Raw genomic sequence first — 24,811 nt, forward strand, 5'->3', positions numbered from 1 at the left:
GTTGTTTTTCATTGGTAAAAACAAATACAATTTTAGGAAAAAGGCTGAATGCCCTACACATAGCTGAAATATATGCACAAACAGGATCATACAGACACACTGGTGAAGGCATCACAGGAGCTGCAGAAAATAAAGAAGCATCCAGGCTGTTGGAGGTTCAGAGTCCTCCCATGAGGCACCACAGCAGTACTTAGAAAATGAGCTGGCACTTCTCCAGCTACCAGATCACATTTCCTGACTTGGTCTGACTGGGACTTGAACCAGCAACTCTCCAGTTCAAAAGTCCTCACAGACCAAGTTGCTGCTGCTACTTAAAAATGGAGATGCTGCAAAGGAGTCATTAGCTATTCATTTTCATTTTCAAGAAAATCAAAGTTTTTTGTGAGAAAAGTCAGGGGATTTGTGAAAACAGTAGTTGGAGAGCCCTAAATTACAGAAATGTCTCTTAAGTCCAGATGCTGATGATAATGTGATGACTCAGGCTAAAACCACAGTTTCCATAATGATCAGTCCTAGTTAAAGTATAATTTCATCAGGCTCTCAACTGCAGGAACAGTGTAAGGCAAACACTTCTGACTGGTAAGACTTTATTGCCCACAATTGGCTATTTTCAACTTTGTATTCTCAAAAATTCAAAGTTTTCGTTCTTGTAGATTTATGCTTTTTAAACTTGAATCATTTTTAAATTCCTTAAAAATTAACAGATTCTGTTCAATTTTCTCTTTTCTTAGAGTGGCTCTAATAGTCATAAATAGCCAGCAGCTGTAAGGGAATTAAAGTTCACTATGGAGACGGGTTGACTGGACATCAAAAATGAGATATTTCTCACACCTTATGTGATTTTTTTATGTTAAGGAAGCTTGCATATCGGAGACATTCAAACTTTTTTTAACTAGTTGCTCTTAATTTTACAAAATATTGCCCAGAATTAAATACAATAGATATTTTTGTGCACTGAAAGCTGTATATCTGTTGCAACTTGCATAAAAAGTTGATCAACTTTTGCTTTAAGAAATGCAATATGACAACATGTTAAAAAAATGATCAATCAAGGATTATGCTGCAAGACATTACAGCCAAATAACCTGCAGCAGGGTTAATTTGTCTACAGCAGACATTCAAACAATTTTAAACCAATGCATCCTTCAGTTCTCAAAATATGTCAAAGATTCTGAAATACCAGTCTAAAACTATCATTGGAAGGATATCATTGATCATTGTGGTCCTACAACAGAAACACAGCTACATACTGTATACTTAAAGATGACGAACAAGCAGAGAAGTTTGTGTTCATCTTCTCAACATTTAATCCAAAACACATGGAATCATCATCAGAAATATACAAAAGAACTGAATCCTCTCCTCATCCTAACAGTGATCATTACTGTTACTGTCTGCTGCCCCCCTCGTACTACATAAGTCGTCTCACGTCTTTGTGTGATGTGAGAGTACAGTTGTAGTTCTTGTGTTTAAAGTGAGTCTTAGCATCTGATCTTCGTGTTACGTGTGAGTCTTTTGTCGTTTCCAGAACCTTTTCACCTCGCTGTGTCCCTGAGGCGTCACCACCATCACCCTGTGGGCAACATCCTGCCATACCAGACAGCCCAGACCCTGAAACACAATGACAATAAAAACCTCAACAACTAAAACATTAACAACAAGAACAAAAACATTGAAGTGCAGCAGCAGGAACGAGAGCTTTACTGCCGTAGAGTCATTAAACAGAACTTTAATATAATGTGTAAAGATTGAAAGGTCGGAGTTAATCTTTGATCAGAATGATTTTCATCTGGCTTGATGAATATTTTTCACTGAACTATAGCTAATGTATTTATAAATCCTAAATGATATAAAATCCTATATGATATATAATATTCCATGTCTGACACATTTATGATCAATAAACATGTCAATAAATATGTTTTTCTTCCTTGTTTCATAAAACTTGACCCCTTCAGCACAAGTATCTGTCCCTTTTTTCACTGTTAACTAACGCTTTCTTTACTAAGACCTGATGCCTTTTTTTCCTGAGACCTGATGATTTTTAATCCGAGATCTGACAGGTGATTCTGAGATAAGGATGTCCTAAAATAGACACCATAGATATCATCTGAAAACACCTTACCATATATGATCAAACAAGATAAAGCTCATTAAGATTCCTAAGTCCATGTAAATCCAGTGGAAAAAAGTGGAAAAAAAATCAAACCTGAGCTCGGTCTCTGAGCACCTCAAAGTCTGCCTGGGACAGGAACTGATTATACAGCACACCTGAAGGAAAGAAAACACAACACATAAGAGAGGTGAAGGTCAGCACTTCTTTGGTAAAACGACTGAGCTCCTCTGATGACTGATGTCAACAAAACCAATGTCTTCCTGTCAGAAAAGTCTGGAAGGACTTTAAGTTGTCAGCACTTTTTGATACCTTATTTTTAAACCATACAATCACCCCTATTGCAACCAAAAGGTTCTGCAAGAGAAGAAGAGAGAGATCTAGAGACAGGCTGAGCTGATCCTTGTCTTAGACATCCGTCTGATCCAGACTGAATTAGCTAGATCAGGCATTGGCAATAATGTGCCAGTATTTATGGGGCTGATATCTGAGGCAAATCTATGCGGAGTAATAACAGTCATTAACTGAGCACTGACGTTAGATCAGTATCAGCAGATACCCAAAGTCTAGATATCCGATTGGTATCAGAGCTTAAAGGGCTGTATCACTACAGAGGATACCCTCTACTTTGCACAAATTTGTTGCTAACATACCGGTACTGAAACACTGCAAAGTTATTTGTACAGTGTAATAACTTTGCAGACAGTCTGCATATTCTATTTTTATTAAAACAACAAATGTCCTGACTGTGTGATTATTATTTCAACTCATGCAGGCCACCCTGAATGTTCTCTTCATCTCTGTTGATGTGCGTTGGTGTAACACCTTTGCTTTATAAATGTAAAAACTCACAAATAAAGAGTATCCAAAAAAGGATGTGTAGGACTTCTATTTTACTTGCCGTGGTATCAAACAGGAGTCAATATTGTTTGATTTTTCATTTCATAAATGCGTATGTTTCAGATAAAACACATTTCTAAGCCTTTTTTAAACCTCTTACTTAATACACAGCACTGTATGAAGGTAATTCTAAAAATAAATAAATGAGTCTGACCCTCAGTGAACTGCAGTCTGTCTCTCTCCAGCTCCCACAGTCTGATCTGATCTGTGATGGTTGGAGGAAGGACCGGAGTCTGAAACATGCAGAGAAGACAACGGGCAGATGTGTTAAATTGTGAAAGACAATCATAACAATCTCATGTCATTATGTTCAATAAAGATGTTAAAGCCATTCATAATCACCATATCGAACTGTTGGAGGATCAGACGGAGGTAACGTACCTGTTTGAGCATGACTGGGTGAGCTCTGGTCCTCAGGAAGTGGATAATCTAGAAGATTAAAAATGTGTAAAACATAGTTTCTCTGTACCCATATTTTAACCAGCTTAAAATATACACAAGATCTAACATATCTTAAATCAAGCTTAATTGAATGTACTTAAATAAATATCTAATAACACACTGGTAACCAACCTGGGGTCCAGGACCCCCTAAGGCTTTGTCTGAGATTGTCAAAATTATTTGCACATATCAACTAAAATTACAACAAAACACTTTTTAGACAGTATCCAAAGGTCTTGGTGAGAATAACACATGGATCAATTTTCTGAGGGTTTATCATTGAAACAGTCAAAATTGGTGTTGATTTTTGTCAGCAATAATCCCCTTTATCCTGGGGGTTTTGGGGAGGGTGGCTCAATGGAATAAAGGCTTAGAAGCCACGACACTAACAAGTAAGAAACTGTTAATAGATGGGGATATATTTTGATTTACAAGAAGTCGTCTGAATCTAGATGCTCTATTAATGAAAATCCATTGTATAAGGTGCACTTTGATTGACTGATGTCTTTATTTTGAACAAGTAAATGACAACTAAAAACAGTTTAAAACTTGGCTGGATCCCTTATACCCATGTGATCAGGATGCCAGTGGAAAATGCTGAGACGTGCCATCACAGCTAAAAATGCAGCCGCTACCATCACACTTTACACAAGACCTGAAATGGTGAAAAATTCACCCCCCATTAATCGCGTTTTGCAAGTGGCTTCTGGGACGGCTGCTGGCACTTTTTAATGATGCTGTGCCAGCGATTGCAGAGGCTAGAGTCATGGCCCTCATTTCTCAAATGTGTGTACTGCAGAAATCTGGGGTGTAGATGAATTTCCATGCCCAGATCTGCATTTATCAATCTGAACATGGGCAGTGGATATGCTCAGTATGTGAATATTTTCAACTCAGTATAGATTTGCTGTACAGCTGGTGGTGTTAGATTTGATATTACATTTAAAATGTATTTCACATTACACCAAACCTCTGACAATCCATGTGAGCAATATTTCTTTTTACATGATAATGATCAGCACACGCCCTCAGCTGATTTTATCATTATTTGTTATCTTTGATGAACGACAGTTTCTTTATCAATTCATTTTAACAATACAATAGACCGACAGTAATTATCAAAGTTCTAGTGTACACTATATGGTCACTTGGAAAACATCTTGGGAGATTAAAGCAAAAAAAGTGTAGTTTCTCAGAGGAAAAGAATGAAACTCTGAGAGGAATCAAATCAAACGTTTAGCTCCTTAAATAGGAGACAGAGGAGGAGTGTTTTACTCCAAAATATTCAACTGTATTAACCTGGAAGGTGTTTAAAAGCCGACCATAAATGAACACAAAAAAATAATTTTGCTTTTGATCATAAGCATGTCTGGAGACATAAATAATTTTTCTAATTGGCTATGTGTACTTTTGTGTGGACAAATGGCTGGAGGCTATTAGACAGAGACAAGAGCTTATCCAGTGATTTAAAATGTAAGAATTAAAACTACTATGATTGCCATGAGAGCTATTCAGATTAGAAACAAACATAATAAATGTTTTATTTGTTTTATAGCCTATTGGACAGTTCAGTCCCAAATATCTTTTCAAGTCTCATGAACAGTCAGAAGAGAGCGGTTTATCTCTCTAGAACAGTTTATCCACCGTAAACTGGCTTATCATTGTCTACCTCCCTACATTAATAATAATAACCGAGCTATCACAGCCACTCTCTTCTCAATCTGAGACAGTTTTAGGCTGGCCTTCTCCTGTTTACATGCTGCTTCTTATAAGAGGCAAAACACACTTGTTATCTTAAAAGCTCATTGTAAAGAACACTGATTATATAATAACCTGAATGTAAAGCACTGTGACAATATCATATTAAAGTTAGATATCACAGATGTATAAATTCTACTTTTCAAAATGAAAATATTAAATATCTTATTTTTGTTGCTTCTGTGACCTGGAGACTGAACCATAGTAGGGGGCGTTTTTTTGCTGTATAAACTACCTCCATATTATATATTTTGTCCTGCTGTATAATGATAAGATTTAGAGTATAATTCAGATTTTACAGTACAGAGTTCTCATCATTACAATCAGCATCCTCACACATATATATTTAAGAACTAATAAATTCTAAAACCAGTAAACAGGACTTGATATCCAACCATTTCCACATTTAAATTCTTAGCAGAGAGAAGACTGTTGCAAATATTGAGTTATTTGCCTTTGATTAGTTATGTGTGCAAGTGTAAAGACAAAAGGAAGTAAAACAGGCATGTCTGCACAGTGCTGTTTAAGCCATGAAACACTGGTCTGTTAAACAGGATTTGGTGACTGACAGGAGAGTTTTTATTTTTTGCAGTATTTTGAGTCTGAGTACCTGCTGAGCTGTGATGCCGTTGGCGATGGCCTGCTGCACCGACTCCCTTGTGACTTGAGCCACAACCACGTTAGGAAAACGGTACAACATCTCACTGAACAGAGCCACGAGAGCGATCTGGAGCTCCGAGTCTGGAGAAGAGAGGGGAGGCATGAGCATAAACAGGGAGAAATTAACATGAGGTTTGTGGTATATACATTTGTTTATCTACATGCAACCCGCAGAGCTTCAACTGTTCAGACGTACTGGTATAGGCATAGATTCGATAATTTGTCTCCACCACAATGAAGCCTGCATCTCCTGTACCAGGAGAGGAGGCCAATGATGAGGAGGACGAGGAGGACAAAGAGGAGGAGGAGTTGGTGACCCCTGCTGCCAGTGTGATGGCCAGCCTGGTGGGATAGTACCGCCTTGACTTCCTCTGATGACAGAAACACAGAAAACATTTTAGAACCACGAGCATTCAAACCTTTTTTTGAGATTTTTTGTTGTTTTTGGGGGGGGGGGGCTTTTGTCTTTAATCTGATGGGACAGCTGAAGAGAGACAGGAAATATGGGGAGAGAAAATGGGGGAAGATATGTAACAAACAGCACCAAGACCAGTGCATTGAGAACTGCAACCTTAGCATGGGTGCCTGCTCCACCAACGAGCCAAATCAGCGCCCCCATTTAAACCTTTTTAACCCTAGAGTGTAAGGGTCAGGCAGGAGGACAAGGCCAAAAGAACGGAGGAGAATTGATTTTCACAATGCACTCCAAGAAAAAGTCAATTAACTTAAAAAAAAAAAAAAAAAAGGCAGAATGTTCAAATCACAACTGAAAAAAAAAACACTCTTTTCTCAACATTTTAACTATTTTCTTGGCATTTCAACTTATATTTCCTGATAAATAAACATTTTGTTGAGACATTTTCAACATCTTTACTTAAATGATCAACTGTTTTACTTAATATTTTAACCTTTTTCTTAATATTTGACTTTTTTCTCTACATTTTGACATTTCTTCATATCTTAGCTTTTTTCTGGGACCTTTTGACTCCCATTAAAGCCAGTTGTATCATATTTGATACACACTCCGAGACCTCTATCTAATCAACATGAACAATAAATTATTCAAAACCTTTTTGAATACAACCTGATTGACATTTTGACTTTTTTCTGAAATTTAAACTTTGAAAAAAAAAAAATTTCAACTTTTCTATCAGAAGTTGTCAATTTTATCTCAACATTTCTACCTTTAGACAATGTTTCTTCTTTATTCTTCACAAATACACCTTGGTCACGTCGTTTTTTTCTCAGCATGTCACTGTATTTCTCAACAAAGTATAAAACCAAATAAATCTCCAGGACCTGATCAGACGCTGAAAGTCTGCTGCAGTCAGTTGTCTGGTGTTTTCTGCTCTTTCTTTTACTGCTCCCTGGCTGAACACTCTGTCTGATCACTCTGGAAATCTGCTGTTGTCTGTCCAGAAGCCTAGAAGACCAATCCAACCTATATTAATGATTATCGACCTGTGGCATTCTATCGCTGGTTCTTTTCCAGCCTCAGGAGGTTGTCAGTATCCTGGCGTGTCCCCTTCAGTTTGCCTACAAACTGCACAGGAGTGTGGATTATGCTGTTCTCAACTTGCTGCATGAAACTTTCACACATTTGAATAGTCCTTAATCACACTGGTCTTTGAGGACTTTTCTAGTGCATCTACTGCTGTTTAACCCCACCTGAAAGGTGATAAACTGCTGCAGCTGTACACAAACCCACACCTGATCCTCTGGGTCTTCTTTCATGGCCAGTGAGATGCCAAACAGTTTGAGTCAACAGTCACCTCAGCTCATCTAAGGGCACACTCACAATAGGCAACCTGTACTCATATCGTGCTAAAGCACATTAACCCCCGGCCCAGTGCCCCTTTTGGCCTGCACTCACACTGCTCTAAACATCTGAGCATGGATACGTCACGTACCGATGTCATCTCATGGAGCCTCCTTGTAGAAGCGAGCACAGTAAAAATCAAAACAATGGAGAACAAGGTGGCGATAGTCTGTTCATCGTTCTTCATGTATACAAAGTTTTCTGTGAAGGCAGCAAGAGACAAGGGAGGCCTTTGAAGCGTAACTATGATTTCTGTCCATCAAACAGGTATGAATCAACTAGTGGTCAACCCAAATATGAACTGGGTAAAAAGGCCTTTAAATTTGCTGCTCCCTTTGCCTGGAATGACTTACAGAAAGACCTAAAACTTAGTGAACTGGTCTCACTGGAAGCTTTTAAGAGGAGGTTGGTTGACTTGGAGGCACTCAGATCTGTCTGCAAATGTTTTGAATGATATGTTTGATCGTAGCTGGTTTAAACTATTACTTGCTGCTTTCTCTTTCAGTGTGCTGTTGTTTGACATTTTACTTGTATGTTTACTCGTTTTTTTTGTCTTTAACTTTGATTGTGCTGCTGCTGTCTTGGCCACGACACTCTTGAAAAAGAAATGTTTAATCTCAATGAGGTTGTTCTCCTGGTTAAATAAAGGTTAAATAAATAAAAAATAAATAAATACATAAAAATATTAATGAGTGAAATGATGAGTGTTACAACCAAATACATCATCACAATATACAATCATGCATGTTTTTGTATATGAAGCTCACCTGCATGTTATGTGATGAGCTGTTGTCCATGGATATGTCCATGGATATTCAGACTCATATTACTTCATTTTTCTATAGATTAGAAATGGGCGATAATCGATAATAATGTATCCCGGGTATCAAAAAAATAGTGATAATATTGCTTTGATTACAGTCTTGAAGATGGTGTCATGTAATGAGCGCATGTTTTTTAATGTGTTTCTCCTCCAGTAGCACCACTGCCTGTGTGTGAAGATGCTTTAAACATGATAAATGAAATCTTGAAATGATTTCAGGCCAATCTGGCAAAAAACAAAAAACATACATATAGCTTTGCCAGCACAGATATCCTTGCATCATTCTCTGGTCTTCTCTAAAGCCAACTACTGAACGTGTACCACTGGCTGTAATGTGATCCACGCATACCTGAGTTTAAAAAAAAAATCTTATTTCTGTGTGTAGATCAGTGATGAGAGATTATGAAGTTTAAGGCTCTGTGCTGTCACTGTATGTTGAGTGTATATGCACTGATGCTTTTACGCAAAGTTCCTAGCAGATAAAGTTATCTGAATTTGAACATTTTGACTTTTTGAAGAGGGGAATGAAAAAACGTCCTCTTATATTTTAATGCCTGACCCGATCACTCACCTGTACATTTTGCTGTTTTTCTACCATCCAAGTTCCTTTATTTCATCAGCTACTTGTGTGTTTTGCAGCCGTGTTTCTCCTGTTTCAGTTTCTCATCATTTTAAGGTGAAATCACCCAGATGCTGACAGTATATCAAGGTTTTATCCTCCCTTTTCTCATCTGTGTCTCACCTTTCTCTGAAAGACGAGTCCAAACTCTCGAAGGTGCTGCAGAAAGGTGAGTAAAGACTCGCTCATCCCCTCCACAGAGTAATCCTGAAACACAAGCAGGAAATGATCAATACACAGAGACTCAAAGCGAACTGACAGTGTTGTTTTGATATGATCACAAACAAAATCAAAGCGAGGGAAACTGACCCTGCCGAGAGTGGAGAAGCTGAGCTGGAACAAGAAAGACAAAATCTCCACCAGGTCCATCCCTCTGGACTGGAAAAGAGAGAAGGGGAACATAAAAACAAGTGTTTGGATTTTGGATGAAGCTTATAAGCTTTTTTGACTCCAAAAGTCCATTGTGGTTTGGTTAATATGAGTTCTTTGTGCACATCCTTGATTCTGTCACAGTTAGACACAGTAACATTCTACCTGAGTGCAAGAACTGGTACATGGTATGGATATAGGGCATCATCAATGTGAATGGAGCCTTAGCCTGACACAACAGATAGACTGTTTCACATTTCCCATTGATGGAGGAAACCAGGAACTCCAAATATGATAATGTAAAAAATGAAGAAGGAAATACTTTAAAAGCCTTTATTATAATCAACTTTTTTTTTTTTTTTTTTTAAAGCCAGTGTTTCCACTAAGTAGGTCTTCATCAGGGCTAACAGACCCATAGACAGTGTTTGGGAAGGACAAAACCTTTCAAAATAAATGTCAGAAGCTGATTGGATGAATGTTCAGTCTGTCACATTCATTATGGGCAATCAGAGCAGCCATTTTATGTCAATCCAGGATTCTTCACTATCAGTGGAACCAGGTAGACAATTAAGCTCTTGCTGAAGCCTGTTAGGGGAAGAGCAAAAGCATCTTTACGACCCAGAAAAATCTTTCAGCGTTTTTTTTCTCTTCTTTTAATAAAGAAATGTTGTCCAGATCTGATTAAATCTCTGCTACAGCTGCATCTCGCTAATCTCTTCACCGGCTGCCCTCGTTTACAGGCTTGCAGTAATTTTATCTAAACCACATCTGTAGCTACTGCCTCTTTCTGCTCAAATGCTGATTGGTCAGATCATTCTCTGACCAGGATGGACGGACCTCATGACAGACATGAAACTGGGCAATATATCGGCTTTGGAAGGTCTGTTTAATAGTTACCTGTGCAGTTTTGAGGTACTGCAGGGTGAAATACCAGAGCTGAGAGGCTGTATCCAGTAAGAGGAACTGGAAACCAGCAGAAGTGATGTACGGAGACTCTCCTGCCTCGCTGAAAACCAGAGAAGAAGAAAAGACAGCTTCAAGTGAAAAAAGGAAAGATTAATGGGCAATGCAGCATTAGGTAACTATTATTGATGCTTAACTCTGCATGCTCTACCCATAGGTCTACTCCAGGCGATTCAAACCATCACCTGTACCTGTGACGTACCTTTTCATGAGTCCTGCCTGAACGAGCAGCTGAGCAAGGTCCTGACTGACGGCAGCGGACGGCGAACCCACCATGAAGTGCAAGATGACCTCCCAGCGCTCCATGGCATAGCGGTCCAGACTCTCAATGTCCCGAGCATGGCGATCTGGGCCCAGAGTGGCACCCTCGTCTGCCCACGCTTTGCCCCTTTTTTAAAAAACGGAGGAGGAAATTTTGACTTCAAACTATAGAAAGTGTTAAATATCTTAAAATTTAAAAAATGGAAATCAATCAAAGAGTGAAAAGATGTGTTTTATGAGATCTTTCTTGAATTTAAAAGAAAGTTTTGAATTTCTATTTTTTTTTGTTAAGTTAGTAAAACATTTAAAGTGTTTTCTTTATATCTTTTTATTTGTTTGAATGTTTTGGCATTTTTATGAACTTTTTTTTTGCATTTATTACATTTTGCATCATCTAAGAATGTTTCCATTTAGCAATTTATTTTAGTGTTTTTACAAATATTATATTTAGAATCTAATTTTTCATCTTTAATCTCTTTAATTGTTGTCACAATACCAGAACAATAAACTGATGGGATTCTAGTAGAAAATAACTAGCAGAAAAAACATTACTAAAACCTGTTTGATACCACTGCCACAAAAAGTATATACAGTTTGTGTGAGTTTGTGTTTAGCTGTTTTCTGTACCCTCCAAGCAGAGCAATCCTCAGGTTTTCTTTAAACACAGGGTTCAGGATGTATCCCTGCAGACCGCCCTGCAGCTGCTGGCTGTGCCACAGACGTAGTCCTGCTAACACTGAGACACAATCATCATGATCCCTGCATACAAACACAAACACAAACACATACACAGACACAATATATATTAAATAAATTGCAGATGTATAAACAGCAACTTTCCCTGAAAGACTTTGTGAATGGGATGGAATGTCAGCCTTCAAATCTGTGCTCCATTAGTGTAGCGGAGTGAGGCATGCTCCCAACAATAAATCGATTTTTCCCCACTGCTTGTAAACTGGAACAAGGACAGCAGTCCAGTTGAGTCCAGCCCTAACTGAGCTATAACTGTGGATGAACTTTGTGTATGTACTGAATGATGAATGGCATAAGGTTATGAAGACATAACTCACTTCTGGCTGTCCTTCTTCACCCACAGGGCGACAGCAGCCTGAGGGAGCGGCTGATCCAGGAACAGCATCCTCATCACATAGTTCTTCGCTAAGGACGGGAGCTCCCTTTGGGACATCAATCGTAATAAATACAATATTACACAACAAAGTCATTCCATATTAACACAATAATGTTAAACCACACAGTCGTCTGCATATAAAAAAAAAAAAAAACATTTAAACAAACAGTCATCTGCATAAACACAGTAACATTAAATCAGACAGTCGTCTACAGAAAACATAGCATTAAACCAGTCTTCTGCCTATAAACAAAAATGTTAAACCAAACATCTGCACATAAACATAATAACATTAAACCACATAATCATCTGCATATAAACCTAACTTTAAAACACAGTCGTCTGCATATGAAGATTATAACTTTTAACCACAAAATCATCTGAAAATGAATATAATGTTAAACCAGACAATCCTCTGCATATAAACATAACTTTATATCACACAGTGTCTGCATATAAAGATAATTACTTGACCATAAAGTCCTCTACATATAAACACAATGATGGTGAACCACACAGTCATCTGCATATACACACGATAACGTTATACCACACAGTTGTCTGCACATAAGCATAATAGCATTAAAGGACATAGTCGTCATATAAAAAATGGTCTGTCTTTACAATGTACCTGTAGACGGCAAGACATGTGGCGGGATGGTTGTACAGCCGGTCGAGGACGTCTGGACTCAGCTCTCTCAGATATTCATGAAGGTTTTTACACTGCAGCTGAACACGAAGCTTCATCGTCTGCAGCAGGACAGAGTGTGGTCAGTGAACATACCACCAGGGATCATATCAAATTTCCTTCAACTCGAGGCCCTATAAGGACAGTGTCAAATCATTATTTTACACTGTACTCTGTTTAATGATGATAACAACCAATATTTGGTTGTTAAATTCAGGTGTTGACATGTGCATTTGCTTTTAAAGGACGGTCACAATACCATTTTGTTTTTTTTACTTGGATATATTTCCGGTTTAAAATAAAAGATATTGATAATAGGTGTAGCAATACCTAGTAGGTGTTTGATATAGTTATCAACAACAGTTCAATCTGCAAAAAGTCTGTTTTGCAATGGTCACGTGGTCAAGGCACTTGCTATGTAGCTTAAAGGTGGTTGGCGTCCCTTGTCTCCAAGACCTCGGGGCACAGGGTTTGAATTCTCCTGCCCTTAAACTACAACAAATGAAAGATCTGCAAAGGGAAAGTACTCCTGATGCCACAGCCATTAGATGAGCTGAACGATACACAAAAGCAGTGTGGCAAAACCCTTGGAACCCTTGTTGCCAGATAAGGAGGAAATCCCTGTGCAGCAAATATCAGTTAGTTACAATGAATATTGGTGGTGCTGAGGTGTCATTGACCGGTTCTTCTAAACCTGAGGATGGGTCCTGCAACGTGACATCTCTCTAGGAGGGCTCCCGCATGCCTGCGATGTTGATGGATGTTGATGGAGCCGGCTCGGCTTGGGACTGCTGTTTTTGCCTTGTCTGATCTGAGGCGCCCTGGCACTGGCAAGACTAGTGTGGGTGGGTACACCCATTACTGGTCTGGCCACACTAATGGACGCCACACTGAGGAGATGGCGCTGGCAAGCTGACTGGCCCCCTTGATATCAGAAGTAAGGCCTGTCAGTGAGCGTTTACTAAGCATTTTACACCCAGCTCAACTAAGTGGTAGGTTCAGACCATAGAGGGCATATCTTGGTCATCCTTTGTGACTTCAATGCTACTACTGGCAAAGACAAGGCATGTGTTGGGTCCACACGGCTCTGGACGAGATGAAAGCTCCTAAATGCTCCTTGACTTTGCCAGCAGTCGAAGCTTGAGGATTGCTGAATCTTGGTTCCAGAAACCTGATTCATGGCCCTTGACTTGCTATACCAATGATGGCATTAAAAAGAAGGAGATTGACTATGTACTTATGGGCAAATACTGGAGGAATGCTCTAGGATTGCAGGGGAGTGCCCAGCTCTTTACTTGCGACAAGCAGCTTCTGGTCACAACTCTGAAATTGCAGCTGAGGTTCCACACGAAGGCTGACTCTGGTCAAAATAGATTGTCTCTTGCCTTGAGGAGCCAGATGTTGCATAGGCATATGAGGCTGGGCTTATGGCCATGCTTGGGACATCAGATGCTTTTCTCGAGGATACCTGGTGAGGTGGGGCATGGGCCTGGCACAGACCTGGACAATTAATTATATTAATCAATTATATCAATTATATAGATCAGTGGATGGGGGATAAATTCAGAGTATTCCCACAACCGAAGTTACCATTACTCCACTGGGATAAATGCATTCAAGCTAACAGTTCTAGATATTATCAATTTCCATGGTCAGGGAATAGAAAAGAAAGAATCATAAACTTTACACAGAATGACGTCAATAATATAATCATAAAATGATTCAAAGTTGAGATAAATCACATCATGAACAGCAGATCCGGATAATGTCTATTGATCTCTTGAATCAAGAGTATACATCCCTAAACCACAGCACAAACCACAACTACAATAGAACACAAACAAAAAATATCAGTAATTGAAGTCCTAGACATCTAACATTGGCATACTTTGTTTAACGTTTCTGTATGGAAAAGTTGGGGATGTTTAGCACAACTTGGCCCGCTTTTCGAGGCTTTTGTAAAAATGTTTAGGTCTGTAATTTGCTTAAGCTTTAACACTTTTTCACTAACGATGATTGAAATTATGAGACTGTAACGTATCATAGCATTTCATTTCTAACAGTATGGTTAATGTTGTCAACCTAGATTGCACATCAGTTTCTATAACATCCCTCTCAGCGCAGAAGGTTAAAAATAATCTCAAACGCTTCCGTATTAAACATGATATTTACCGTGAGGATCGATATGACCTTTAAAATGAACTCCTGATGTTTTACTCCTCTTTATCATTTAAACATCGGCATTGTTGTTATCCAGCGCTTCTGTCACTGAGACGCCATGTTTCTACGTGACGTCACATGAAAAGTACGCTCCCATTGGTCCTTGTCTTCTTCAATTTTGTCCTCAGGCGATCATAAAACAAATTACATGCGGTCTCGCCGCCTGCTGGATACAAATTAAAACTACATCTGAATGACAAGCGTCTGTCATTGGGTGTTTTTCGTCATTGTTTAAGGTTTAATTAATGTTTTATCATGTGCTACTATTAAATGTTCAAATGTATTACCAAGTGCTTTAATCTGTTAAGCCCTAGCCTCCTTTATAAGGGTACTGCTCGAAATTACCAGCCCATCTTTGAATGTGTATAACTCTGTAACTACAAGTTCTATGTGAATGATCAAGGTACAATGATGAAGAGGACACTTGTGAGATTTATTCAAAAGTGTAAATATGTATATGTTACTTAGAGTGACTCAAGATGGCACACACATTATAAATGAAATTTCATTTTGCCTAGTTTCTTGCAATTTTAGCATATATATCCCATAGAAATAATGCAGTTGAAGGCCAAAAATCTCCAGTAGGCCAAAGCACCACATTTTGATATTACCTGTTTCAACTTTTATGCCACGAGAGGCCCAATTTGGCCCAAAAATCTCAGCTATCAATTTTTTTTTACTCATATGCTATTATAGGTGGTCACTGCATCACAGAATTCTTTTTTCCCCCTTCAATCACTCAGACCCCCATACAGTTCCCTTTCAAATAAAGCTTTATAAAGGAACTAAAGTTTGACACCAAGAGAAGATTTATTTTCAATATATATCATTGTGTGATATATTATTAATCTCAGCACTCACAGCCAATCACAGCTCCTGTTTTATCAGTGTTGATCTTAACACAATGGTGAACCAAACTGCTCTGTTCTACTTTGAAATGTAAATTTCATATTTTGTAAATAAATTAGAATTTTCAAAGTAAAACCTCATCTTATTATTGGAAGCCTCAGAGATAAGCAGTATCTGCCGTTTCCAATATGAACTACTGAACTGTTAATGAAATCTGAGATAAATGGTGTCTGAGCTCCAGGTATCTGATTATTAAACAACTGGATGTGAGGTTTAGAGGAAGAGAAAAGTAGTCCCTGTGTGATGGTCAAACTAAAAGGAATAATTTCCCTTCAAAAGACTACAGCAAACACACCATACTAAACACAATGTATGTTCATCAGTTATTCAGAATTCTAAAGAGTTAACATTCACTTAAACCACATCCATTACAGGAACTGGAAACCATAAGATTTGGGTTTATCATTGCAATCTGGGGCTTTTTTTTCATGACTTTGTTCTGTGACTATCTATCCATCTATCTATCTATCTATCTATCTATCTATCTATCTATCTATCTATCTATCTATCTATCCGTCTATCTATCCATCTATCTATCGATCTATCTATCCATCTAACTATATCCATCTATCAATCTATCTATCCATCTATCATCTATCTATCCATCTATCTGTCTATCTATCTATCCGTCTGTCTATCTATCCATCTATCTATCGATCTATCTATCCATCTAACTATATCCATCTATCTATCCATCTATCTATCCATCTATCCATCCATCCATCTATCCATCTATCTATCTATCTATCTATCTATCTATCTATCTATCTATCTATCTATCCATCCATCTATCCATCCATCTATCCATCCATCTAGCCATCCATCTATCTATCTATCTATCTATCTATCTATCTATCTATCTATCTATCTATCCATCCATCTATCCATCCATCTATCCATCCATCTATCCATCCATCTATCCATCCATCCATCTATCCATCTATCTATCTATCTATCTATCTATCTATCTATCTCTCACAAAGTAAGAACAAATCATCGTCTGATAGGGGTCAATGTTGCAGAGCTTTTGAAGTTAAATTTATTTTAAAGATACAATGAAGAAAGACATCGTTAAATATGTTGGAACAAAAAAATGATCAGCAGCATGAAAAAAAAAAAACGAAGACGATGATTGAAAGATCTCTTCATGAGTCTTCCTTCTCCTGGTATCTGAAATGAAAACATGAAAATAATCATAAGACAACCCCACAGCAGCTGAGACAGGTCTCATGGTGAGTTCATGTAGTTTACCTGCAGTGTATACAGGTGAAGAAGACCGTCTGTCCTTCATCAGCTGACCTCATCTGCCTGGTGTGATAAATCATCCCCTCTTTGTTACAGCGAGAGCAGCGCCGGTCGATCTACAGGAAGCACACTGACCCATTAATACAGAGAACAACAACAAATACATCCTCACACAATACCAAGCAATTAAGACTTAAAATATACAAATGATGGCACCCCATGACACCCCCATTTAGCCTAAATGTTGCCAGATAAACTGTCAACCTTTCATTATATTATCTTTATAATTGGATTTGTGCAATACAAAGGAAACGAGATGGTGCAGTTTGGACAAACCATCTCCAACTGCCAAAGTTGCAAAAATATTCCATGGATACATTGGTCAAAATCAGCAAACATATTTGTGCAATTTAAACCAAACAAAAATGAAACGTTATTTGGAGGAAGCATTGCCAATGGTGAAAAAGTACACAAAATCACCTTTAAAAAGAACCTGTCATTATAAATAGGTTGACACTGTGTTTACAATTTAGACAAAATGTTGCCAGCTGTCTAAATTGCATGAATACTTGATGAACATTTTTTTAGAATTCAAAAAATATACTAATAATTTTTCGTTGACACATAGGAAGTTAATTTTGAACAGTTTGGACAAACCATCTCCAAATGTCGAAGCTGCAGAAAAACTCTGGCAAAGTTTTTCTTGAATTGCTCTGATCCATTTGGTTAAAATGCTGCCAATGTTTTTGTGCAATTTCAACCAAACATATTAGGACAAAAAGCCTTGCCAACAGTCTAAAGAACACAAAAATGACCCATACCTTTCATCACAAATATGTCGCCACTGTATTTGTGCAATTTGGACTCAACTAAATATTTAACAATTTAGACAAGAGCTCACCAGCTGTCTATTCTGTCAAAACAGTTTGGCAATGTGATGTCTAAATTGCACAAATATAAACCGTTTGGCTTAAACAGTGCCAACTTTCTAGTGCAATTTAAATGAAACAGGTTTGTACAATATAGACAGGTGAGAGGTGCTAATTAGATTTAATGTTGTCAACTGCTAAAATGCACACAAATGGCTGTAACCCTTCATCTAAATTGCACAAATAGATTTCCATTCTGTATGTTTAGTCCAGATTGAAGGAAATGTGCAATTAATGTGTGAGTTCTTGGTTTAAATCTGAAGGTTTTTTTAGCTTTGGAACATTTGACTCTATTGATTACTAAAATGACAAGGATTATGCTGTCTTAAAACACATGGTGCCAAAAAGAAACCTATATTTTGACATCCTTACCACGGGTCCTTTTAGCTCTGAGTCCTCGCTGTCCAGAGAAAGAGTCGACTGCTCAACAGAGTTAAAAACGACTGTGGATCGGATTTCCTGACCAGAGAACTCTGCACAGTAAAACACAGAAAAGTTAGAGCGCAGATCTTAAGAGCCAAAATCAATAAACTAGAACTACAGCAAGATTCACCTTCATGAGCTCACTAACGATTGTTGGTGTTCTGTTATCTCTATTTGTTTTTGTCATTCATAAAGAAGGATTTCACCTCAGGAGCTACAATATTGTACAAGGTTACAGTAGCCTCACAATCTGTAAGGTCACCTTTGACCTCTAAAGTCTAACCAGCTGATTTATCTGTATACTTTAATGTGTTTGATGAGAGTCCTGAGAAGCGTGCCTGTGAGAATTTGCCTGTGTGTGAGATGCCTTAACAAATAAAAAAAATAAAAATAAAAAAAAGTAGTGCTCTCAATCGCTTGAAGATGTTGATCTAAATAATTTGTAATCAATCACTACCAATTAATCACATATATATTGATGATACAGTTACAGGTAGATTCAATGATAACACTAATGAAACAATCAAACAGAGCGTGCTCCTGAACAGGATGTGTAGATTTGCATTAAAAAGAAAAGACTGCACATAAGAACATGAATGATGTGGATGGAGTTTACATGAATCTCTGCACCTCTCTGTGTGAGCACATTTGTATTGCACTAGAGGCACACGTGCAGGACAGGCTGTGTATTAATTAACTGATATCAGATGATGTTGATCTATGAGACGGATAAAATAATAATAAAATTATGAGCAAACTGAATTCACGGCGTGTATTTTCATGAAGTTTACAAAGATGTGAATGTCAGAGTGCAATTAATCTACATGTATTCTTTAATAAATTTTTATGTAATTTATTATTCAGAATAAATCACAGTATTTAACAGTACTAAAAAAAGAAATAGATGTTGTTGTTGGCACCTGCTACAGGGATGGAGAAGGAGCAGCGGGGGCAGCGCACAACATCCTGAACTCCAGGCAGAGGAAGGACACTCCCACACTCTGGACAGAAGTTTGGATCAGCAGAAAAACACGACATCTCTCTGAGAAAAAGGGAGCATCAGTACGTTAGCAAACTGAAGGGAAAACGGATGGAAGTTTACAGATGTTTATGTTCATTATTGTGTACACTGTAAACAGGAATTTATTACTTTCATGTGTCATCATCTGTATAATCATATGTTGGCCTTAAATATCTGTAAAATAGTCTACTGCACCATGAAGTATAACATAAACATAAAACAACTGCCAGACTGTCTAATCCCCGCTCCTCTCTCTTTGACAGGAGACCTTTGGTGTACGTTACTATAAAAAAAGGTGTTACATCAGTATCAACTACAATGAGTTTGAAAATATCAACAGAAATCCAATACACTTTTAATCTAATATTCATCTGTCAAGCTGCGCTGTTTATTCAAAATAAAGTAGGTATGAAACAAAAAATGTCTCTCACAATACAGCAGGTGCCTTTAACAACTGGTGAACGATGAGGTTCTCAACATGTAATTTTATTCTGTATATTATATCTGTATATTATTAGTGTCACCATTGCACTTTGTAGACATACCTTTATTTTGGCAGCAGGAAAAAAACTATTTTTTGGAAAAATATTAGGCAGGGATGGAATGTTTTATACACTTTAAAGGATGACATCATCTTTCTAAAGCCTATTAATAATTTAAGATGATGACATAATCAAAGGTAGAAAATGGAATGTTGGTGAAGCTGGGGATGTTGAGGGTTGTTCATCTCCATTTTTGCCAAAAATTATGCCATTGTAAGGAACAGCTAAACTGTAATTTGATCTTTTTTTAAATGTACTTTAGGACCGGCATGTTTTCCAACTCAAGTTAGCATATCAGTTTAAGAAATATTGCTTTATACTATGAAAATATATCAATAAATTATTAAAAACACAACAAAAACCTCGATGTAACGCCCATTCCTAGTTTGATAAGAGTGGTTTAGTTTTGTTGACACTGGCTGCTCCAGCGGTTTAAATAACGGTTTCAGAAGTGACGTTACGATTTAATAATACACGATTAATAAAACAGCCACTGATGTGGGGTTTAAAACCACTCAAGAATTTCAAGCTCCACAAATCGCTAAAGGACCTTCATTAAAACAGTTCTTTACTGTCATTTTCATAGTTTCTTGTTCAATCTTTGGTTAACTGATAAATCACTTACCGTATCTCAGATCTCAATAACGTTACTAAACGGGAATAATCCGTAGATTTCAGTGTTAATCCGATCCGTTTCTGTTGTTGTTTCTGTAGAAAGAAGCATGCATGGACACCATGCACTGGGTCCTTCTGGTACTCACAGTCGCCCGCTCTGACGTCATTAGTGCGCGCCATAGTTGTAGTTTTACCTAGATCAGACACTGTAGTTAATTTTTTTCGTTATCATTAAAGGTTTATTAATTAAAGGCAGAAGTTTGATCATAAATGGCCTGTCCATCTTTATCCTCACATGTTGACAAGAATTCCTGTGCAGCCCCTGATTCTTGAATTAAGAGAAAAAAAAAACAATTATTAGACGTAAACTGAAGGTGGTCATATTGTTTGGGATTTTCAGACTATAAATAGTACATTCAAAATTGATTTGATAAAACTGTTGACCCCCCAGTGATTTCCCTGTTATTCATTCCTTATTTTATGAAAAAATGTGGTAGTTTGAGGTTCTTGCTCTCCTGTGATTTATCTCTGGTAAACGTCTTCAGAAACTTGTAAGTGAACCCCCTGCTCAGAGCTAACTCTGCCCACCTCTGAAATTTAAAAAATGCAAAGAAAGTGTGCAGTTTGGTCGTTTGGTACTGAGAGGAGGGAGGGGGAAAGGACAGGTTTTTTTTAAACATCTTTAGCAACCAAACAAATATACAATAACAGTATACAAAGACACACAGAAAACATAACATAGCCAGGGGTTACATTAAAACAAAAACATTCAAATAGGAGCATATATTCATGGTTTTGATTGTGTTTTTGTTGTCAGATTTATCTATTAGCTGTATGTATTGTTCAACATCTTTGAGAAAGAAGATAAAGTTGGGTTTTTTGTTACTATATTTGCATTTGTGGCTGAAAATTTTGGCCAAAATAATTAATAAATTTATAAGAAAAAAAAAAACGTTTCTTCTTTCTTTGACCCTTTTGTAAAAACAGAATACAACATTTTCCCACGACAAAGCAAAGTCCTTGAAAACATAATCAATAATAAATCTGCTGAAATCCTTCCATAGTTTTTTTGGTATGTGGACAATGCCAAAATTGATGCAACACTGTCTCTGGGTGGTCCGCACAGAAAGCGCAGTTCGTATTTATGTCTCTCTTGAATTTTACCATGTAGTGATTAGCAGGATCATCCAAACCTTGTTCCAGTCAATGTCGTTCACAAAACAATTCCAATATGATATTACATGTGAAACAGAAACATCTTTCTGAAACAAAGCATGTAAAAGTCTGTTATTATTACGAGAAAGTGGTGAAAAACAGATCTTTCCAATAGGTGAGTCAGTTGGGTCAGGTAAAGAGACCGAAGGGAGTGGAAGATTAGACAGATTTCTAAAGAGCATTAAAGTGCCTGAAGGGATAGCATCAAACACCATGGCAAATTCCTTGGGGGTGAGAAAAAATGACTTATTCTTAAATATAACATCTCTGTTACACCAAATAAGGTACCTGTGAGGTGAGAAATTATGTTTGCAAATTAGTGACCAAGATAAAAGAACGTGCCTATGGAAAGCTGATAGTTTTACAGGAAGTTTATCTACATCATAATTACAACTCAAAATAAAATTTAAACCACCAAAACCAGAAAAGATGTAATGAGGTATGAAATTCCAAACTGAGACTTGATTTTTAAGGAAGTGCAGAGCCCAGTTAATTTTAAAGGTATTATTAAGAGTGGCAAAAACTAGAAAATTAAGCCCCCCGTGCTCATAGTCATTCATGACAACTCCTTTCTTAATATAATGTACACGATTTTTCCAAATAAAATCAAAAAGTAACGGTCGATATTTTTGATAGTTTTATTGTCAAGATTTATGGAGAGAGCTGCATATGTGAGCCGTGATATTCCTTCAGCTTTGGTAATAACAACTCTGCCTTTTAGGGACAAGTCCCTCTGTAACCACTGATTTAATTTACTTTTTTTTTTTTTTTACTGATTGGGTCAAAATTTAAATTACATCTCAAGTTTTGATCTTTAGAGATCAGGAGACCTAAATAGGTGACTTATTCTTTGACAGGAATATTACATATGGAATTTTACATTACTGGTTTTTCACATTTATGCAAGTTAAGGCACAGGCCAGCAGCCTTAGAGAAATCATTAATTACATGGAGAGCAACAGGAACTTGGATAGCATTTTTTAGGAGGAGAGTTGCATCATCAGCAAGTTGGCTAATAGTTACATCTTTACCAGCTATGGAGATTCCTTGCACAGCAAAGTTAGTAATATGGTTTTTAAGAATTTGAGTACAGAGTAAGAAGATATAAGGCGAAATGGGGCATCCCTGACAGATTCCTCATTTCAAATTAAATCTTGGGTTCATGCCATTTTTCATCTTAATGGAGCTAATGCCGTTGGCACACAGAGTCTTAATAGCCGTACAGAAAAAGTCACCAAAGCCTAATTTCTTTAAACAGTGAAAGATGAATTGGTGTTCGATCGTATCGAAGGCCTTATAGAAATTGAGGAAGAGAATGAAACTTTCTTCAGAAATTAAGTCCGAATAGTTGAGAATGTCCAGGACGAGTCTAATATTGTTCGATGCCTATTTCTCATAAAACCTGCCTGAGTCTCGTCTATCATTGTGTCAAAGACCTCTTTAATTATTTTGGCAAATATCAGAGCAATAATTTTGTAGTCATTGTTGAGTAAACAAATAGGTCTCCAATTATCAAGAAGAAGCACATCTTTTTCAGGTTTTGGAATCAAGGTTATAAGACCTTATGTAAGAAAAAGGACAGGGTTTTCCAGATGAGGCAGGAGTGATAGTGACGTCCCCTTGTCAGAGAGAGACACAGACAGAGTCCCACAGTAATGCTGCCTCATAGTGATCTTTTGAGGTGGAGGAGTTTTTCCCTCCAGAGTCCCTTGAAGCAGGCTGTGGAGTGGTGGCGGACCGTGGTGGTTCTGAGCACTACCTGCTCGGTCCCTTTGCTCCAGCAGTGGCGTTACTATAGCCGGAGCTCTCAGAGCTGAAGCAGTGCAGGTGCAGGCAGGAGAGCATGGGAGTGGTCTCTGAATGGTAAAGTCAGTTAGAGGCGTTAACGCTCTACCTTTTATTATAGAATTTGTGATGTAGAATTCTACGGATGGCAGGATTCTACGTCACATAAGCAGCACACCTTTTCAGAAAAGATTTTTCAAGGCAGATGTCCGTTTGAGCTAATTAAAAGCAGTAAAACCCAGATTTTTTTTCAGTTTGGTGCAAATTTCAGCCATAAAACCAACATTGATGTGTTTCATCATAGTTCAGTCAGATACCTCAGTGTACAGATGAAAAAAATGTTCAAGTGCTCACTCCCTCTTTAACTATCAAGGCAGGGGAATAAACCAATTGAATTAATGGTTAATAAATGTATCTGACCAGTGCATAATGATGTATAACTCATTAAATTTCACATTTACACCTTTAAAAACAAAACTTGATACTCTACAGTCTCCTTTATAACTTCACTCACACAGGGTACCTGTTGTCAGCATCTCTGAATGACCAGCTGAGCTCGTGCAGCAAACTTTTGGATCAAACCAAATACAGGGAGGGGACGGCTTGTGTTTAAAGTAGAATTATGGCAATCAAATTCAATTGTTACTCATCATTGTTATATAAGATATTAAAAACTGATGTCTCAAAAATCAGACATCCCCACCAGTTTTAATGGGCATGACGCTCCAACATACAAAACCTCAGCTCTGTCAGCTTATGACAGCAAAAATACATCCGAAGTTTTTAAACCCCTTGGACTGTGTGTGATTACCGAAAAGTTAGTCTCAATGCCGGCTTGGGACTGCATTACAAGGGCAAGATAATACCGACTTCACATGGATAAGCGGTACAGTAATAAGATGCTTTTTGGAGCTTTCGTGTCCATGTAAGAAGTATATAATCAAAAAAAATAGTTGCTAGCTAGAAAACCAATCACGCATAATACTCACCCTACCATGCAGATGCAGTTCGCTGCCAGGACGTAGTACTCAGTCTTGTTTGGTATCACCCAAGCCGTATTCATCGTGTCTCTGGTTTAGAAGGACTTCTGACTTCAAAACACAAAATTCATGGTCTACATCATGGTACTTAGTATTTTCTACATGACCACAGATAACGGACGCGTATGCATGAAGTGATTTGTAAGCTCGGTTTCTTGATCAAATCCGTTTGTATATCCGACCATTGTCTATTTTGACCACTTCCTCTGTCCACTCACTGATGTTGTACGAATATGGAAGCAGTTTTCCATCAGTCAGTGTAAGAAAATGCCATCTTTTGTAGGTAATCCTCTCACTTAGCTTGACACGCTACTGAGCATACCG

At 37.7% G+C, this 24,811-nt stretch overlaps 2 protein-coding genes across 4 annotated transcripts; both read right to left on the reverse strand.

Annotated features, from left to right (window-relative positions):
* Positions 1–1,283: 1,283 nt before the first annotated feature.
* On the reverse strand, positions 1,284–14,854 carry gtf2h4 (general transcription factor IIH, polypeptide 4). Of its 2 annotated transcripts, none has more exons than XM_041809919.1 (14): positions 14,716–14,854; positions 12,487–12,605; positions 11,797–11,901; positions 11,354–11,485; positions 10,668–10,853; positions 10,400–10,508; positions 9,443–9,511; positions 9,257–9,340; positions 6,069–6,243; positions 5,823–5,953; positions 3,395–3,442; positions 3,168–3,246; positions 2,210–2,271; positions 1,284–1,611 (listed from the first exon to the last, which is right to left on the reverse strand). In XM_041809919.1, exons 2-14 carry the CDS (start codon positions 12,600–12,602, stop codon positions 1,501–1,503), a joined length of 1,407 nt encoding a protein of 468 aa, XP_041665853.1. In that variant the 5' UTR covers positions 12,603–12,605; positions 14,716–14,854; the 3' UTR covers positions 1,284–1,500. The 2 variants fall into 2 exon arrangements, with proteins under 2 accessions (XP_041665853.1, XP_041665854.1); XM_041809920.1 differs by lacking the exon at positions 14,716–14,854 and adding an exon at positions 13,839–14,015.
* A 1,839-nt stretch (positions 14,855–16,693) lies between these two features.
* Positions 16,694–24,811, reverse strand: polr1h (RNA polymerase I subunit H). 2 transcript variants are annotated; one of them, XM_041809922.1, is made up of 5 exons: positions 24,437–24,811; positions 19,190–19,311; positions 18,219–18,319; positions 16,924–17,033; positions 16,694–16,842 (listed from the first exon to the last, which is right to left on the reverse strand). In XM_041809922.1, the coding sequence occupies exons 1-5, from the start codon at positions 24,508–24,510 to the stop codon at positions 16,818–16,820; spliced, it is 432 nt and encodes a 143-aa protein (XP_041665856.1). In that variant the 5' UTR covers positions 24,511–24,811; the 3' UTR covers positions 16,694–16,817. The 2 variants fall into 2 exon arrangements, with proteins under 2 accessions (XP_041665856.1, XP_041665855.1); XM_041809921.1 differs by lacking the exon at positions 24,437–24,811 and adding an exon at positions 20,458–20,641.

The sequence above is a fragment of the Cheilinus undulatus genome, linkage group 16 (genome assembly GCF_018320785.1).
Source record: "Cheilinus undulatus linkage group 16, ASM1832078v1, whole genome shotgun sequence".
Taxonomy (NCBI): Eukaryota; Metazoa; Chordata; class Actinopteri; order Labriformes; family Labridae; genus Cheilinus; species Cheilinus undulatus.